Below are 20,219 nucleotides of genomic sequence, written 5' to 3'. Positions count from 1 at the left end.
TCTCCCATTATCAGTTGTGTAAAAGCTTGTCTTCAAGGTTAGAAGTTTATAATTGACATAAAGCTCAGAGCTCTTGAGCCTTTTACAAGAATGTTGAATAGGAAATGACAACATGCCATTAAGAAAGGAAAAGGTAAATATTAAAACAAAAAGAAAAAATATGGTGAAAAGGGGGCCACTAGGATCATCTCATGCCACTGTTTAAGACCTGTGTCTAATAAACATGTCGCATTAGAATGGAAACACAACATGTACTGTGGCTTAGCACCACCGGCATTTTGTTATTCAGGGAATTGAAACCATCTGTTTATACGAAATTATTGACCCAATACCTATCTTTAAAATAGCAATAAAAACTCCATCATATATAAGAATCTATGTTTAAACTTAATCTTGAAATCAATAAAAATTCTTTCACTCGCTTAAATCACTGTATGTCAATTGTGAGCAAAAAAAAAAAAAAAAAAAGTCCCCGGCTCATTTATTTTTTAAAAATACACAATTTCTATAATAAAAGTACCTGCTGTGCAAGCTAGAGTCTGAATTTTTAACCAAATCTTTCAAAGGCTGAAACAATGTGAATTTAGATGGATCATAATTCTGTCAATACACTTTATTATTACTGTGCTGCCCAAAAAACAAATCTGTGATTCAACTATAGACTCTTCAAAGTTAATTTTTAATACTATAATTTAGAAGGTTCATACAGGATTCTTGCTTAATTCTATTACCTAATTCCATGAACAATCTGATATTGAATAGAATTAGGTAATCTATGAACAATCTTAAAAATAGAATAAAATGTTTAATCTTAATACGAATATAACAAAAAAATCACTGAAAATAAACTGACATTGTGACACATTTAAAATAATGCCTAATACATTTTCAAGAATTTTATTTGGAATATAAGTACTATAACAAGCTGAAACAATATTTTAAACATTTAAAAAGAGTTTCTTTTCATATATATTATAAATGATAGAAAATAATGATCACAGCCTGTATTATGTGCTAGAAAATTCATAAATGCATGAAGAAAATGACAAAATATATTTGCATTAATCTGATCAGTAATGACCTTTCAAAAGTTGATGAATAATAAAAAACAATTCATATGTTCTCTCTGTCTCTTATACTGTACTTTGTTTCACAAATATTTCCACAGTTTTCCTGGCTCAATCATTTTAATTGCAAAGGCAAGATATATATATCATAAATTATTACATTAAGCAGTAGAAATCAGAAATACTGAGGTGGGAAATATGAACTATCCTTGCATAGGAACAGCTGGAATAACCTGGTCCAAAAATGTAATAATAAGAACAACAACAAAACATACTGCTCTACTGATAATTCAGATTTTTTTAAGAAATCTAATTTTTAATCTGACAAATATTTGAAAAATCTTGTTCAACTTGCCAGAAGACAAAAATGATTTGAAGGTTTTAAAAAGTGTTCGGTTCATTACTGGATTTGAGCTGGACTCAATGTAGCTCTACTATTATTGTTAAAGCAGAATTATGTTTACCACAAAACTAAACAGTTTGCATGACCAATAATGATTTTTTAAAAATGTTTAGCTATGAAACTCTTATGTGGTTGTCTCTTGATACCTAGAGAAAGAGAAGGGAAAAAAATTACATTTATCAATGTTGAGACATTAGTTTCATTTTACCTAAAAAAATTTTAAAAGAAAAACAGTTACATAGAAATTATTAAGGAGTTTGTAGAACACTCACTCCCTTCATATGCATTGTAGTTGGGTATCACCTAAACATTATCTCAACTAAGCTGGATTTCTAATACAGCGATCTCCCAAGTCAATCAGGAAAATGTTGGTTTTTTTGGTTGCTTTAAATGAATGAATTTCTCCTAGCAAATAGAAGGAATATGATTTTAATAAACAGTGATGAAGACTCTGGGAAACCCTTACAATGTAGGGTAATAACATCTTTCTATTAAAAACAATAATGTTATAAACATTTCAACATCCAAATGATGGGACATTTCACATACTCATGCCTTTTGATTATTTTCAAAGATGCTTCATTACATAACTCATTCTTGTCACAGAATTCTTGTAGCTAAAGGGAAAAATAGACTCAAATTGAAAGATTTTTAAAAGATAACTACTTGGCAGCAATTATAGGTGTACATACCCTTGAAGATACAACGACTCAATAATAACACCTGAAGAATATTTCCCTGACTCCTCCCACACACACATACACACACAAATACGAGGGAAGTATGCTCCTCCTCAGATCCTCCAGCTGTGGGCTTCCTAATTAAAAAGGCTGAGCTGTTTCCTGCTCAAAACACTTCAAAAGACCTTTCTGTTGTTCTCCACTTGACATAATAGTTTGCAGCACTTGTTCCTCTTACCTGTCCATTCTTATTTATAGAGAGCTTTCTTGAATCAGAAACCAAGAAGTGATGCGGAGACCATTTTATTTTATAAAGTTGAAGGACAATAATATTTATGTTAAAAAAAATCCAAGTAGCTGAATTAGCAACTCAGTAATTTTGCGAGACTGGCAAAAAGGAACAATGCATGTGGCATAGTTTTTAAAACATAAATTTTTATAGCATAATTTAAAAACAGTATTTATTATTGGCTGCTTTTTACAATAAATAGGTATTTTCACTTACTGTAAATGTGACATGTTAAAATCTCTTTTTAAAAAAATACTGAGTTTGATATTCATGTTCAAAGTTGGAGGCTGTTGTAAAAGTCTGCCTCTGAGTTTGATATCTTAGACAAGGAATATTTACCTTGGTACAAATCAAATGGATGAAAGATCTAAACATAAAATAGTCAACAGAATCGTCTTTTGTGGATTCAAAATAGAAATGGTACAAGTAGCAAACACTGACAAATAGCCCTTTTTAAAAGCCCAATCTAAAAATCGACGTCCACAAAAGCTTTCTTTTCCAAGTGTTTGCCTATAAAGTTATTTCAACACGGCTCTGACAAATGCCTGTGTGTCCTGTCCCATAGGGAAAGGTGTGAACGCATAACGTTTTGCTCTCTGCAAAAAAGGGTCGTTAATTGTCCGAGAGCAGCCACCGTTTAGGGATGAAGGGAGACTAAGTGATTTTTGGCCAATGCATCTGCCAATTCCCTTCAGGGTAGTCAAGAATGGGGGGCCGGCAGCCCTGCTGCAATTGGAAGGTCTGTCCAAAAAAGGCCGTTTTGGAGAAAGAGGGAGAGACTGCGAGTGGCCGACTGCGCCCCCCTCCCAGCCCTCCGGCCCGGGCGCCTGAGCCGCTCACCTCGGTGTCATTGTTGAGGTTCCAGAGGTCCAAGCGCCCCATCCCGTCCACGCAGGCAAAGAGCGCGGGATGCACGGGGGACCACATGACATCGTACACATAGTCTGCATTGTCTTCAAAGGAGTAGAGCGGCTTGTTGTGCTGTAAAGCAGAGAGACCGTGAAGACTTTGTGGCGCTGCTGCTGCCTCGGGCTGTCTAGAGAGCCTAATTAAAAACTTTGCACATTCACAAAGTGTCATAAAACTTCCCGAGATGAAAGTCCTCGAGAAGGTGAACCGGAGCTTTAATGTGACTAGAACTGTCCAGTGGCATAAATAAATACCGGGGGGAGAGGAGGCCTCTGAAGGGGCTGGGGGCTGGGACCGGGGGTGGGGAGGCGGTTTCAGACAGAGTCGTATGAGACATTCCAGACAGGTGGACCGGACTGCCCATTAGTTCGGAATTCTCGCCTGGCAACGCTTTGCGAGATGCTCGGAGCCTAAACCCAACCGTGGTCGCCCCGGCTCAGACCCGCGGGGATGTTCTGAAGCCCCGGCGGTCCCGACCGCCCCGAACCCTTTCACTGAAGGCAACCCCTGCCACCTCGTGGTCCTCGTCTGTAGCTGCAACAGCTGCTGCTACCTCCAGTCCAACTCTAGGCCAAATTCACATTTTCAGGGTTCTTTTGCAGAGAGGAATGCGTACAAATATTTTAAAGAGGATTATTGCTCTTCCAGGAGGTAATCATTTCGCGATCCTACGCCTTTAGTCTCTTTGCATAGGGTCAGCTCACCCCAATCAGTTGAACTGGTGTGGCTCATTGAAGTGCCCCAGAACTTCTGTACAAAATGAACCTTATTCCTAGATCACCTAGTGTTTTCAAAACCCCCAAAATTGACTTTCGGGTGTTGGGGTGTGTGTGTGGAAATGCGTTAACATACCCCTAGTGCATACAAATGCTTCCACTCCAGAGGGATACAATAAATTAAAATGGCACTCTTGATTTCCAGTGAATATTGTCACATCAAAATAGCACAGAAGTCAGAGGCAAGTTTGAAAGTACACCAGAAATAAAACGTAATTGGACTTCATGAATTATTCATTCCATCTGGCTTGTCTTATTCTAATTTCTGCATAATGGCTTTACTAATCCCTGATCAATTAATGTAAAATGAAATTTAAATGATAATGAAAGCCCTAGAGATAAAAGAAATTAAGTATTCTTATATCTTCTGACAGAAATCTAAACAATGGGAGTTTTTTTCCCCAATGTCTTCTTCATCCAGTCAGCTGTCTGTACTCCCTTCATGGGTTCCACTGAATGCCTGTACAGGTCAGAGTAATAAGATCAAGAAAAGATAACATACAATATGAACAATCAAATCCTTTCTGCACAGAATGTTTAAAGAATGTGTCTGTAGGGAATCGGCTCCAAATATTAGAGTGATCTCTCCAAGTGAACTGTTAGTTAATATAAAGTGCACAAAATACCTCTGCCGAAATGAAAGTGAGAAAAAGCAGTGTGAAAACAATAAAACTTCTGTAACCTAAATATCACACAAAAATGTAATGTAGTAACTGTGAGTTCTCTTTCTATGGACTGTATTTCTTTGACATTTAAAAATCACCGCTTAGAACTGAAGAAACTTTTTTTTTTTTTTGAGACGGAGTCTCGCTCTGTCGCCCAGGCTGGAGTGCAGTGGCGCGATCTCGGCTCACTGCAAGCTCCGCCTCCCGGGTTCACGCCATTCTCCTGCCTCAGCCTCCCGAGTAGCTGGGACTACAGGCGCCCGCCACTGCGCCCGGCTAATTTTTTGTATTTTTAGTAGAGATGGGGTTTCACCGTGTTAACCAGGATGGTCTCGATCTCCTGACCTCGTGATCCGTCCGTCTTGGCCTCCCAAAGTGCTGGGATTACAGGCGTGAGCCACCGTGCCCGGCCCGAACAAACTTTTAATACATTAAAGCAACACAGAATATTTTAGATGGGCCACTATGTGGATAAAGTGAGATGTGTCTTATTTTTAATTCAAAAAATACCTGATGGAGGGTGTGATTTGAAAAGAATTATATGACGTTGAGATAACAACATGATCAACTGGACATTAGCCTTACAGTTTTTAAAATTTTATGATTCTATAATTCTTTTATGCCAAAGTATGTATTATATACCATGTTTGCAGTGTGATTTGAAGCCAAAATTATTTGCTTATTGGCTATTTCTGTAGCATCTTTCTTTCCCTCACTGTTTGGACTACATGATTCAAACTACTTTCTCCATAAAACCTAACTGTCCAATGACACCTGAAAATAGCATAATTGTATCATTTTTCCTTATTAATATTTTTTAAAAGGCAATGTGGAGTGGCTGCACCTTCACTGACTACTTGTAAATATTAAATTCTAACTCTCAGTAGATTATTCCCACTGCAAATTCTTGATTTTATAGCTAGCCAGCCCACTATTTGTTAAAGAACACGAATAACAAATTTTTCTTAAAGTCAAAGGGTGTTAAAGATTTATATATGCTTTAAAAAGTCAATTGTCAGGATCCTCATCAACTCAGCTGATAGTATATCTGAGGGTATAGAGGTCTTCATATAGATAGACACATACAGACCTATACTAAACACGTAACACAATTGCAAATCTTTATTTTGATCAATTAAAAGACCATCCAGCTTTAAACAGTCATTTTCTAATGAACTGATATTATTTGATACATTAATTCTTTAATTATCCTGTAAATCTTTACTGTTTTATTTCCTTTTTTGTTTTAGTAGTTTCTTCTCTGAGAAATGTAACCAAAACTGTAGTATATTCTGGAGACTTCCCATTTTAAGTATCTGGAAATAACTGCTATTGTTCATGTTACCAAAACCCAGTTTCTTATATTTAATAGTATTGATTGAAATGCTATTGCCCTCTAGCCTTTCTCCAACCTCCTTATCACCCTTCGCCCCAAGACTGAGCGTTTTATTATAAAAGTCACTGTGCAATTAATTCTAGGCTAGAGTACGTGCGTGTTTGGGAGAAGGGAGGAAGGCTTATATTTTCAAAGGCTCTGTTTAACATTGACAAATTCACAGGTTGGGAAAGTCTTGATCAGGATTGATTGAACTTGTTATCAAAGTACCACGTAGGTTGACATCTATGAACCACTAATTGCCAAGTAAAGCACAAGCATAACCTATGGGCATAGGCAAATGTCACTTACAATAGTGCTCCTTGAATATTAGACGTGTTTTTTGATAAAGGGATTTTATTATTCTATTTTATTCAGGCTCAAAGGGTAATCTGAAGACCTGATTAAAAAAATCTGTCTCACATACAAAAGATTTTAAGGTAAACTCATGTATATCATAAAGTATTAGAACTGGTAAACTCATGTATATCATAAACTCATGTATATTTTGAAGTATTAAAATTTTCATAAAGAAGTTAAAAGCATGAGGTTCTAAAGATTCTAAAGATTTTGAATTTATGAGACATAAATTTCTGGATCCACAAACATGTTATAGCTTGCTTGTGCTTTACCACTTATTTTAGAATACTGCAAGTTTTGAAAAGGCTGGAGATGATGGGGGCAAATTTGACCAATAATTTTAAGAATGAATCTTATAATACTATTTGTACATATGAAAGCCACAGAAGCTTCATGATTTTAAAGATTTACTCTACAAAATTCTCAAGGCCAGTTAGTAAATGAAATATTGTTCCACAGCAAGTTACTGTAAAAAACATTTTTCAAAACAATCAAATTTCACTAGAAAAAAAAACCCCTTAACCTGTGTTTCCTTTTCTATGTCATGTTCAGTATCAGCAAACTGTTAAAGAAAAGGGAAAAAGGAAAACTACACTGTTACACGGCCTACTGCACGTGTGGTACATACCAATGAAATAAAGTTGTGACACCTTGTGCTTCCAGGGCTGTTACAATAATGGTAAAGTATCCAGGCACAGCCCAGCTTGATTTTAATACTCTGACTCAAACAGAGCAGAGAAGCAGGATACCGGTCACCTCCCAGGCAGACATGAAGGGCAAGGGAGGGTAAATTGTTGGGTGTTCGTTGTGTGCCTGACTCTATATGTACATTGTCTAATTTAATCCGCATAAAATCTCTGTAAAGTAGACGGTATTTACAGAAAAGAAAATTACAGTTCAGGAAAGTTAGTAACTTTCCCAAGGCCACAAAGATTGTTAAGTGGTAAAGCTGGACTTGGTTCTCAGGTTTTCCTAGTTGTTAAGCATATCCTCTATTTGCTGGGACTATATGGTCCTTCTATAAAACATAGCAATGATCTTCAGTCCTTATTTAAAAAAGACAATAGACCTGTTACCTCTATTCTTTACTCTCCTATTCAATTCAATCAATATTTACTAAGCACATACTATGTAACTTGTAGAAACAGTTTAAAAATAATGCAGTCAGATGCTTATTTCATTTCCTGAGTCTGTTGTTAATGATCCTAAGGATGTTATCCATATATTTGCAAGAGTCTTATCACCTTCTGAGATGAACAGGAATCTTTTTCTCCTGAAAGCTAGAAAAAGTATAGGAATGGTCCTTTAGACAGTAGAGATGAAAAGCACGCTACGCTGTGGAGAGTGGAAAAAAATGATATCAGAAGGCAAAGACCTGGTCCAGTTCACTGAAGGTTTGTATAACTCTGGGTGAGGGACTATAATTATATTATCTGAAAGATGGGAATAGCAAAGGTAGCATGGAGCAGAAAAGGTAATGGGAGAAACTGGAAAACTACAGACCTTGGGAAATTTAACTTAACATCCTTGGATCTTACTTTTCTCATCTTACAAGGGAAAGCTGGAGCTACCGTCAAGGGCTCCTATTAGCTTTGTGATTCTATAACTCCTTTATTACGTGCTTTGTTACCCTGCGGTAAGGACAGAATGGAAAAGAGTACGTAAAAATATTTTCCAAAGGTAACTATTATCATTAAAGCCATCTTCCTTTATGTTTTGTGGAGTTCATATCACAGTGATTATTTCTCACTCTGTATTTCATGAAAACAGACATATAAAATGCACCAGGGTGGTTTTTAATGAAAAAGTTAAAATTATGGAAGTAATAATAAACTTCTTATTGATCAATTAGATAAGGAATAAAAATATTAAATTCACATAAGAGAGGCAAGTAGTGAAATCTGTTTAAAAAATGAAACTCACAGCATTCATCAATGTTTTACAATAAGACTTGATCTCTAGAATTGAGCTTTAGTTTTATAAATATATGTCTGAAAATGAATAGACCTGCAGATTTTCCTGATCAAGTCAACAAAATGATTTCACAAGAGGTGAGTTTCTATTTCTGATGTCAGATATGTGCCAAAGTTAAATCTAGAGAATATAATGGTTGTTTTCCTCTGTATTATTTACTTTTCTCTTATCACGCGCCTCTAGGCATCCCAATAGGATTTAGTGTTTTGGTGAATAGGAAGATTTGTGTTAAAATGTCTCCTAACACCTACAAATATTGTGGTTCTTGAGGCTGCATTTGTCTCTAAGTGACCCAAACCATGAAAATATCTTTTGGGTGGGTAGGTGGTAGGGGATACCATGTGGGTCGGTAGGAAAAGGGGCATAAACTAACAGTAAAATTTCTAAGTTATAAATTCTGAAATAAAAGGAAAACTCATGGAATCTTACCTTAAAAACTACATCCTGTTGGGAAAAATGATGACCAAAATAATAAACAATGAGTAATAAGAAAATGTCCTTCAAAAATTGTCATGTGGGTTCCTGTGAAGTAATTAAAATAAATAGCTAGCTAGTTCTTCCAGGAAACATTAAAATGTGAGACCACAATATCACTTTTAAAAAACCACCAAAGGACCCCAAAACTTCAGGCTCACACAAAAATGGATGCTTCCACCATAAAAAGAAAGTGCTTAAACAAACAAGTAAACCAAAACTCACAAACCAAACCAAACCAAACCAAAAAACCAACTCTCTTGGCCTAAGGGAGGTGTTATGAATTTGGTACTATCACTGGGAAACTTTATTTGCAACTTAATTTGAGATCCTTCTAATGCACAAGTATCCTATATTTATCTTAACTTCTGTGGCTAATATTCAAACAATACTTATGATCTCTAAATGATATCTTTACCTGTTTGTATCATGGTCAGAAATTCAAAATTGGACATAAACAATTTTGGTGAACTATTCTCAACAGACTATGTACAGTGGTCTATTTGTTTTTTGTGTGCATTAACCAAAATTATGCAAGGACTTTAACCTGAATTAGTTAATATGAAACAATTTGAAAGAAGGTTATAGAAATTCAGGAATTCAGCATTTGCTTCTCTATAAATGTAGAGGTTTTGCTAAATAAGTACCGAAGCCACATGAAAGGTGTTCTTTGTTGCACTGCTTCCCTCTACTGCTTATTTGCATGGAAGAATCCTCCTAATCCAGGAGGCGCCACCAATAAAGAAGCTAATTATCCATATAAAAGAATGTATACATATTCACAGGTTTTGACTAGTATTTAGTGTTTAAAGCCATGGGAAAAAGCTACAAGCTTTGCTTAATTCATAAAAGGAGTGTTTCCCGCACTGGCACGATTTTCATGACTATCAGCTCCACCCAAGGTTCTCATTCAAAACTGGTGTTTTAATAGCACAAATCTATACAGAACCATTGTGAAAACAGTAAGCAAGCAAGGATGCTCTTTTGAATTACCTCTTACAGCCATTTCAACGCCTATGGCTCCACTGGCATTCTGGCTTCTTGCTTATTTGAGTCGAGGAGGGCAGAGAGAGTCACTATGTCTCCAAAACCAGGTTCAGCCAAGCTGACTCATTAGCAAAATTGAGGCAGCTGTTCTCTTGATTGCTATTCTCATTCTGGACTGATAGTCTCACTCTCTGAAAGATCATGTGGCAGTAAAGGAGGCAAGCAGGTTCAAAAGAGCCCCCCTTTGGTTGCTTTGCTCCAACTCTATTTTTACCATGGCTGAGTGGTTTCATGTCCAACATGGTATTATTTAGACAAAGAAGCATTCTATACATCTACAATGGTGAAGTTGATTAGAGACTGCATTAGGAGGCTGGAGGGAAGAGGTGGACATTGGGTATTAAGGATTAGGAGGGTGTACAGGGATGAGGATGGACTGGACCTAGAGGCAGCTAGATATGTGGTTGTATCAGTGCCTTGAAGCCTTGAAAAGTTAGAAGAATGAGCAAATAAAGTAGAATATGCAGGCTTGACTTATTTTGTTTATTTATTACTTATTTAATGTCAAATTGTGCAACCACATTTTACTAGTGGGTAAGTTAAGTAGCAAAATATTTTCACCCTCACCCTTAAACTGCCAACCTTTTACTCTAACATGTGGCTAACAACCCATTTCACCTATATAAATAAATTAAATATACATATATACATATACACACAATTCTTAAAGAAAGACATAAAAATATCAGATATAAACTCAGATCTATGGATTACACTTTGATTCCCCCTTCATATTTATTTCTCAAATGCTCAGGTTAACATTTTCTAGTTTCCAAAGCTAATCTCACATTAGTGATCTCGCTACATTTAGTAACCATGACATTTAGAAGATTTTATGTTTTTCAAGAAATGTATACCCAAGTGCCCAGATTTATCCTGTCAAACATGTCTAATAAAATCTAATGGTAAAATTATCTAAACGTTTAATTCTACCTCTTGCATCAACAATTGACCATATATATAAAAGACACATTTTCAAACAGTCAAGGAGAGGTTTTTTATGTAGCTCTGCACTCTCACATCTCCCATTGTTAAATGTTATGTATTTTACATTATATCTAATATGAGTACAGATATTACTTGTATTTATTTTAATGGTGGAGAGAACCAGCATGGAGAATCACAAATAGCAGAAGTTCAACATATTTTGTTCAAATGTAAAATACATTTAATATGCTTCCTGCTTTGTAGCAGATTTGTTTGCCTTATTCTGTTTCGCTAAAGCCAAATGGAAATCAATTTCTGTTCAAGAAACAAATATGCTCTAAATCTGAGGTGAGGTGATTCAGGACGCTGGAAGTGGCAGTGGGAAAATAGTCTAGTATTAATTATGGGTCCTGGACAATTTGCAAGGTTGAGGTCACAGGAGGCTGGTCAAGATGGATCACATTGGTTTGGTCCAAAAATAGCTACTTTGGGGATAAAGATGAGTTTTAATTTATCTTCCAACATTAGACTAAAATGTAGGTTAGAGCAGAAAGATGGGGTGGGGATATCTTTGATCTCATAATTACGTAGATAGTCGTATTTGTTATTCTCATTCTCTCTCTTTCTCTCTAAGTGTGTGCGCTCTCTCTGCAACATTATTACTTAGGAGGAGGAGGTTGGGGCAGGCAACTCGTTTAGTATATCATTAAAATGAAAAGGAAAACATTTCCACTCTAGTTAAAGGAGCAACGGAAAGGATTCACCAAGTCCTTACTTGTTGGACAATGGAAAAGCCCAGTCAGCTGAATAAATTTCAAGTCTCAAAAGTGTTTATACTTTTATGAATTATTCACATGTCTGCATAAATATTTAACGGCCATAGGTATGTGCTGGTGGATGAATGTATGAAGGTTTGGGGGTGGGTAGGGTAGAGGTGGAGGTAAAGGACAGGAAGTATGAACACAGGCCAAGTCTGGAGGTGACTTTATGATTACATTCTTGTGGTTTCTTTCAAAGTCAAACTATTCTCCCTGGGTGAGCTTTAAGAAGAAATCAAAAAAAGAAAAAAAAAAAGGAAAGAAAGAAAAGAATTTGATGACTGGCATAGGTAGTTTTATTGAAAGCCAATTTTAATGTTTGCCATCTTATGTTAGGAAAGGGGAATGAAAATGGGGATAAGGGAAGAAAAAAAATAAGTCAGACACCACCTGAACATTGTGTTTATTAGAAAGGCAGCCAGCAGGGCTTTGGGGTTGCGGGAAAAAAATGCACTCTGTTATCTGGTAAGTGTTACTGGCAGTAAACTATTGATTTTGTTAATCCTCTTGCCTGTTTTAAGTTTTGTGTCTAGATGCCGGTGACAGCTAAAACTTCAACTTTTTATTTTTATGACATTTTTCTTCTGATATTTTGAACATTTGCCAAAATGTTCAAAATATCAGAAGATGTTTATTTCTCCTGCCGATAGCAGAAATAAAGCGCGCTAAGGTCCCTTTGTTAGAATGATGCCATTTTAGGAGATGTTTCTGTCTCAATTTAAAATAATCCAACTTACTTTAACAAAGCGCATATTTCAGCAATGATTTATTAAGGACCTAACATATGCTTTCTTCTTTGGGTAATCAAAAGAAATACAAGACCTGATTTTGTTCTCAAGCACAAACAATCCAGGTAAGAGAATGAAAATTATGATATAATAAGAGAAGAATATTGCTTATTTGGGGATCTGTTTTCTTACTTTGTTCTAAAAGGATTTATGGAGTCTTACAAGTTAAATATACTGCAAAATTAAGAACAAACACACAACAGAGTTCTAAAGAAGGCAGGTAGAATACATAGCTATTACCAGGATCCTGAGATAAGCTGATTATTACAATATGGTTCTGAAACAGCTCTAAATTTCCTGATAACTAAGACAAAAGGGAAAACACAGCATATCACAAGGAGGTACCCAGATTTTTACCATCTGAAGAAAGGAAGAATATAAATTCCCCTCAAAGACACAATTCTGGGAAAAACTCTGGGAGGAATTTACCATGTCTGCAAATCACTGGAAAACAGACTGGCTCTCTGCCTTGTTTATACCAAAGAAAGAGAACAAGTATGTAGCCAGGTGCTAAATTCTGTGGTACAGACGTTAGGTGCCAGAGGAATTTGAAGATTGGGGGCGGTAGTCGTGTGTTGGTGTTACCAGGGTCTGATGTGGTCAAGGACAGTATTATCTAGGACAGGTGAGGGAACCTGCCTTGAAAGATACATAGACTTTGACAGATGGTAAGGAAAACAGTCAAGAAGAGCAAAGCAAAACATGCAAAAACCTGGCTAAGTCAGTATGGTATTCTCAGACGGATATAAAGATGAGAGGTGGGGACAGCCTGAGTGAACTCTGAGGATTTGTCCTAAGAAATAATGAAAACAAAATAATTTTGGTTTGGGTAGGGGAAAAGTGGGGTATGTTATGAAAAGTCATGGGTATATAGTTAAAACTTTTTGCTGCAATTAGCTATTAATGTATTAAATGTGCATTGATAAATGTGCTATGTGCTAAGCAGATTCAGAGATGTTTAACATTCACGAGAGTGTTTTCAGCTTTTCTAGTGCAGTCAACTGAATGACGAATACCATTAAATGAATAGAAAATAGAAAAAATAGAGAAATAGACGAAGATCTGATCTGTATTTTAAACACAGTGCATTTGAGTCTCTGGTAGAGACACTTCAGTTAGGCTGACAGTGGAAGTGCAGGTCTGAAGTTGAAAGAGAGAGTGGGCTTGAAGTCCACACTAAAGAATCAGTCACAGGAGGTGCTGTGGGAGAGGAAAGAGCCAGGATGCTCGGCGCAGTGGCTCACGCCTGTAATCCCAGCACTTTGGGAGACCAAGGCAGGCAAATTGCTTGAGCCAAGGAGTTTCAGACCAGCCTGGGCAACATGGCGAAACCCTGTCTGTACAAAACAAACAAACAAACCAAAAATTTAGCCAGGCATGGTGATGAATGCCTGTAGTCCCAGCTATTTGGAAGGCTGAGGTGGGAGGATCAATTGAATCCTGGAGACAGAGTCTGCAGTAAGCCGTGATTATGCCACTGAACTCCAGCCTAAGCCACAGAGAGAGGCCCTGTCTCAAAAAAAAAGAAAGAAAGAAAAAAGAAAAGAGTGGAGAGGATGGAGAAGAAGGAGGACTATGGAGGAAATTTTGAACATTTGGGCTGAGAGAGTAGAGGAGAGAGAACCAGTGGAGAGGACCTAGACAAAGCATGAGAACATAACTGGGCTAGAGAGAGCTGCAGGAATGAGGGGTGGATGATACCAAGAAACCATTGAATGTAGCAATTAGGAATTCGTTGATGGCCTTAAACAGAGAAATGTTGGAAGATTAATACGGTTGGTTGAGAGTGGTTGGGAAATGTGGCAATGGTCCGTGTGGGTGCACGCTGATTCTTCAAGTGGTTTGCAAGCTAACCCAAATTTTAGGCCATGTTTGGGATATTTTAATCGAACCCATCTATCATCAACCACTAATATCTAAGCAGATCATAACACTACTACATGAGTGTGTGTCTAGGGCTGCCTTTTTTTTTTTTTTTTTGCCTTAAGACCACCCACTGTCCATTTAGATACACCGTCCTTGATTTTTTGGACCATTTCTTACTTGGCTTTGCGTCTCAAGCACTTGGCATACAATCTGGCAAATGGAAGGCAGATAAGATGGACTGTAATTAGGTGACGAACACAGCCTTGAGTTCAGTCCTATTCTGCCTGACACCTGTGAACAGAGCCTTCAGCCTTCCTCTGATGCTCTGGGCTTGGGCTTTCCTAGACTCCCCAGGACTGAACCTCTACTTTCTCAAATGGATTTTTGATTTGACATCCTCCTTGGGTTAACTATTGTGCTTCTAGCATGTTACCTTGGTTCAGAACCTTTCCCCTCACTTTGGTACCTTGAGATCTAACCTCTGATGAAGGTCACATTTGCTGCCCAGTCATGGCAAAGATTTCAGCATGTTTGAACACCATGGGAAAAGATCAGGAAACTGCTCCTGAGCAAGAAAGCTATATGAAAAATCGTAATGAAAAGTAGGCCGCTAGTGAGTTGGATAGTAGGAAATCTAGCCAGAAATTTCCTGTGGACCACAGGGACAAAGCAATGGAAATTAAATGTCTGATTAATTTTATCTCATTAAAAACAAATAAACTTATCCTTTGACTTAAAGCATCAGTATGGACCTGAAACACACAAATTTCAATTGGAGAGACACTGAGAGAGGGAAAGAGAGAGAGAGAGAAAGAGATAGAGAGAGAGAGAGAAACAGATAGATAGAGAGAGATGAATATATCTTTCCATTAAATATTCTGATATGTTTTGTCTGGAGAAGAACAATGATGCTTGGAAACAAGCACTGACTCTAAAGAAGCCTGAATCCAAACCAGCACCACAGGGCAACTAAATACCCTGCACCAGTCAGTAAATGTATTCTGAAGATGGTGATCAACGGTCTCTGCATTCAGCATCAGCCAAGCCACCTCTCACGCTAACCACATTGCATCAACTGTTCCTGCTACTTTCCCTCGACATCCATAGGTCCTTCAAGTTTCTGTTGCCTCTGGGGTTCAGCCTTGGAGAGACTGGAGCCCTTCAGTACTAGGATTAGGAGGTAGCGGTAGTGAAAGGCCTTATGGGAAGTTCATTATGGTTAACTCTTTATTTGTCCATAACCAAGGGTCAATTGTGATAATGAAATATCTTTAGCTCTTATGGGTGGAATTATCACCCTCTCCCTCCATCATCAAATTCATATGGTGATGTCCTAATCCCAGTACCTTGGAATATGAGACTGTTTGTGGAGGTAAGGTCTTTAAAGAAATAATTAAGATTAAATGAGGTTGAATGGGTAGGCTGTAATCCAGTATGACTGGTGTTCTTATAAAAAGAGGAGATTAGGACACAAACGTGTACAGAGGGAAGCCCATGTGAAGACACAGGGAGAAAGCAGCCACCTACAAGTCAAAGCAAGAGGCTTCAGAAGAAACCAACCCTGATGACACCTTGATTTATGAGAGGATGCATTTCTGTTGTTTAAACCAGGTTGTGGTAGTTTGTTATGGCAGCCCTAACAAACTAACATAACTCTCAAACGAGAAGAGAAGGCAGACTTTTTTTTTCCTCTTGGCCTCTAATGCACAGACACATGCGCACATTTCCCCACAATTCTGCACTTATGTAATTCCTCCAACAGTGCAATTTGAGAGAGACAGAAGGCAATTTCTGAGCAGCTATTTCTCTCCTTCCTAAACACATCCCTTTGCAATCAATGACTACGGCTCAACCATCAGCTATATTGTGCCTCCATTGAAAGAGGCAGGCTGCCTGTAATGAAAGAAAAAACATACACACACACACACACACACACACACACACACACACACACACACACACACATATATTCCCCTTTCTGAAGACAGCAGAGCCTCTTTTCAACTTAGCTTTAAGTCATACTCATAGTTCTGTGATGTTCTTGATACCACTGGGACAAATATGGATGGAGAGTGGAATGCTAATACAAACAGGTCAAACCACCCCAGGGACACAACTCAGCTTGAACCAGAAATTATAATTCAGTTCAATCCAGTTAGTCAGTTCTGCCTTGAAGACAGCTACTTTTTCCTGAGACAGAAGTCTTCTGCACTGGAGTTTAAAGTTTCATTTGGTTTAATTTTGTCACCCTCTGCAGACTTCTTTTTATTTTAGAAATGGTGGCTACAGGGTGAGATGGGGAGTGAGTTGGGAGAGTCCTTAATCAGCTGCCTTCAGGGCTAATTACTGTTGAATAGGTTCCTGAGGCTGGAAAAATTTTGAAGAATTTTTTAATACATTTCTGCAGTTCTCTTCTCTTAACAATAGGATCTATCAAACAGCAAGGCGAAGGCTCTGTTTAAAAGCAAAGACAGAAGATCAGAAGAATATGTCTGATTGCCAAAGTGACTAACTTATCTTTACACAGTATTAATGATGCTACAATAACCAATATCTATAGCCTGGTTTTGACAGTTTACTGCAAGGATTCCCATTGTTTGGAAAAAAAAAAAGAAAAAAAACAAAAGAAGGAAAGTATTCTATTTTCCTAAATTTCCATTTGTTAACAAAACTCCCCATAAGCAAAACCAGAGGTCATTAGCAAACAACCAAAACATGCCTGTCTCCGGAAGAATACAGGAATACAGCTCCCTTCATCATTTAAAATACAGCTCTGCTGAAAACCCAAATCATGATAAATCCTTAACATGAAAAATTCAGTGCAGACTTGAAACCACCTGACTTTACTTTAGGTTTGTGCTCCTTAAAATTACCTAGAAAATACCATCATCTTCTCTTCGTGCAGCTGGACGTGGGCCAGGGCCCTGGCTCCAGAGGCGAAGGGCAAAACTAAAAATCATGTCTCAACAGACCGCTCCACCCTCTCTCTCAAGTCCACTTGGCCTTGTGACAAAAAGTGAGGTCTAAAGCACATTCATCCAAGCCCTGGGTTTTTGGCTAAAACCCAAGACTCAAGACTCTTATAGGACAAACAAAAATGAAATCCAAAATGTTATCACCCCGCCTTACAAAGTCAAATGGGTTTAAATGGGTGAACTGCACATGCCAAATAGTCCACATTTGCAATTTAATAGGGAACCCATAGAACTTGATGAAAATGTGACTTTTTTATTCTGAGAAAGGTCATTAGCTGAGATTTTAAATTCCAAAGTGATTTTTGATAAATTGGAGTGTGTGTGTGTGTGTTTGTGTGTGTGTGTGTGAGAGAGAGGGAGAGAGAGAGAGGGAGGGAGGGAGGGAGGGAGGGAGAGAGAGACTCTTTTTCCATACCAAATCAAGCACTCTGGGGGTGAAGGGCTCACTACTGGGAAGTGGGAGGGTTCAGAGATTCCACTGTGGGGGCCCGCTTGCCTGGCATGACTGCCGCCCAACTCTGGGTAAGCCTCCTAATGCCCTTTATTCTCTTTCACTGAAAGCTCCAGTTCTTAAGAACTCACTTTCCCCAATGCCCACCCACTCTGACACTCCCCACCCTCTCTTACGCTTTGGATGGGTGAGAGCCCGGAGAGACTGTCAAGTAATTTTTACCTCTTCCCGAGCTAGTGACAGGCTCAGTACAAACGGCTACATTGAGAAAGTACCTCCATGCTACAGATTCCACAGCCAACACTTTGACAAGACAGTCCAGGGCTATGAATACCACCATCTGATCCCACTGGGCAGATTCGTGCTGAAATGGCAGGACCAGGCGTTCCAAGTGTGTTTTCCCCTTCGCTCCTTAATTAAAACCCTCTGTTCCAGCCAGTCGGCTGCATTCACCATCTCCTCCACACACTGAATGCATTCTGGTCTCCAAGGCTTTGTTCACGCTGCTTTCTGCTCTTAGAGAATGTACTATTCTCTCTCCCCACAAAGAGTCTGATCTTGCCATCCAGATAAAGTCCTCCCTCACACCACAATCCCCTCTCAAACACTGACAGAACACATGGAGATGTCTCATTTTCTCCAGCCTCAGCCATTGTTTTCTGACTTCTTTTTCAGTGTTCCATTTTGGGGCTGCCTTGGTGTCTGTCTTACGCTGTTATAGTATTTAAATATACTCTTCCCTCATTACCGAAGTGTCATTGAGTTTTGCATGTAGAGCAAGGTTTTTTTTTTTTTTTTTAGACTTTATTTTTTAGAGCAGTTTTAGGTTCACAGCAAAATTAAATAGAAAGTATACAGAGATTTCCCATATACTCCTTTCCCCCATGCATGCACAGCCTCCCCCATTGTAAATATCCCCTACCAGAGTGGTGCATTTGTTACAACTGATGGATCCACACTGACACATCATTGTCATCCAGACTCCATAGTTCACATCAGGGTTCACACATATGGTACATTCTATGGATTTGGACATATTTATCATGACATGTATCCACCATTGTAGCATCATACAGAATTCTTTCACTGCCCTAATAATCCTCTGTGAGAGCAAGGTTTTCAAACAATTTGCAGGGCTGTGGGTTTCCTTCTTGAGGGATTGTGGGGTATCTATGAGTTCTCTAATGGAAACATTTATTTTATGTTTTCCTTTAGGTGAGAGTCAAAAAAGCATGCTAGGGATCACCTGCTTGCTGCTGCCTTATAACCATGTATGTCGGACTCCAGGCCTGCTGGAGTGTCTTTGCTACAGTCGTGACAGACTGGGGGGAAGAGACCACACCCAGGAACCATGAATATGTAATGATGGATTTGTGCCACAGGAGGTGGGTCTTGGAGCCATCACCCACACAGGGTCACGAAGGTGGCTGAACTGGGAAGAACCTGTACGAGGGAAGTCAGCCCGATAGTCACACTGTGAATAGAACTTTAGTTTCAGTGAAGCATCACTTGTCACATTAAGTTAATGTGATTCACTTAAATGGTATTGTTTGGGGGTAAATTTGATTTGTCAACTTTGGGGGAAGGCTGTAAAATTATCTAACAAGCTATAGCTCAAATATATTTTAAAACCCTCAGTGGCTTCTCATTACCCTTTAGAACAGAGTCTAAGCCACTTAGTAGGCCCAAAAGGCCATACATTATCTGACCACTGATTAGCTTTTCAAGCTCATCTTCTGTCGGTTCCGTTTTTTGTTGTTGTTGTTGTTGTTGCAAGCGTGAAGACCTCTGTCCTGTTCCCCACACAAACCAAGTCAAGCTTGCTCCTGATTCACAGACTTTAACACTTGCTCCCTCTGTCCTCCATCTTCACAGGGCTAACTACTTTTGAAGATTCGTATCTAATGAAGTGTCTCCTCCTCAGGGCAGACTGTCCTAGTCACCCACCTCAAATAGTTCTCCCAAACTCCCATCACTCTCCAGATCTGTTTCATTTTTTTTTGCAACATTCATTCCTATCTGAATATTTATTATATGAAATCAGTCCTCATTTTTCATGGATTCCATGGTTGCAAATTTTCTTGCTTTCTGAAATTTATTTGTAACCCCAAAATAAATATTCCTAGATCATTCAAGAATAAGCAAAGAGTGGCAAAAAGTTTGAGTCCCCTGATGTACCTGTTCCCAGCTCAGACAGAATAAGACTACAATCCTTTCTTGTTTCAGCTCTCATATTGTAAACAAATATCTTTTTTTTTGTAGCTTATTTGGTGCCATGGTTTTTGCATTTTTTTTTTTTTCGATTTCACTGTTTAGAATGGCCCCAAGCATAGTGCTGAAGTGCTGTCTAGTGTTCCTAAGTGCCAGAAGGCTGT

General features: G+C 38.2%; 1 protein-coding gene across 6 annotated transcripts in view; it reads right to left on the bottom strand.

Annotated features, from left to right (window-relative positions):
• DYNC1I1 (dynein cytoplasmic 1 intermediate chain 1) overlaps positions 1 to 20,219 on the bottom strand; it is a 318,572-nt gene that overhangs the window by 18,819 nt on the left and 279,534 nt on the right. For all 6 annotated transcript variants that reach the window (XM_003252524.4, XM_030822121.1, XM_030822119.1 and 3 more), the window contains one exon: positions 3,280 to 3,420. In XM_003252524.4, the coding sequence (XP_003252572.1) occupies positions 3,280 to 3,420 (141 nt within the window). The remainder of the gene's footprint in view (positions 1 to 3,279; positions 3,421 to 20,219) is intronic.

The sequence above is a fragment of the Nomascus leucogenys genome, chromosome 11 (genome assembly GCF_006542625.1).
Source record: "Nomascus leucogenys isolate Asia chromosome 11, Asia_NLE_v1, whole genome shotgun sequence".
Lineage (NCBI taxonomy): Eukaryota > Metazoa > Chordata > Mammalia > Primates > Hylobatidae > Nomascus > Nomascus leucogenys.
This window is presented reverse-complemented; position numbering and strand designations above follow the sequence as displayed.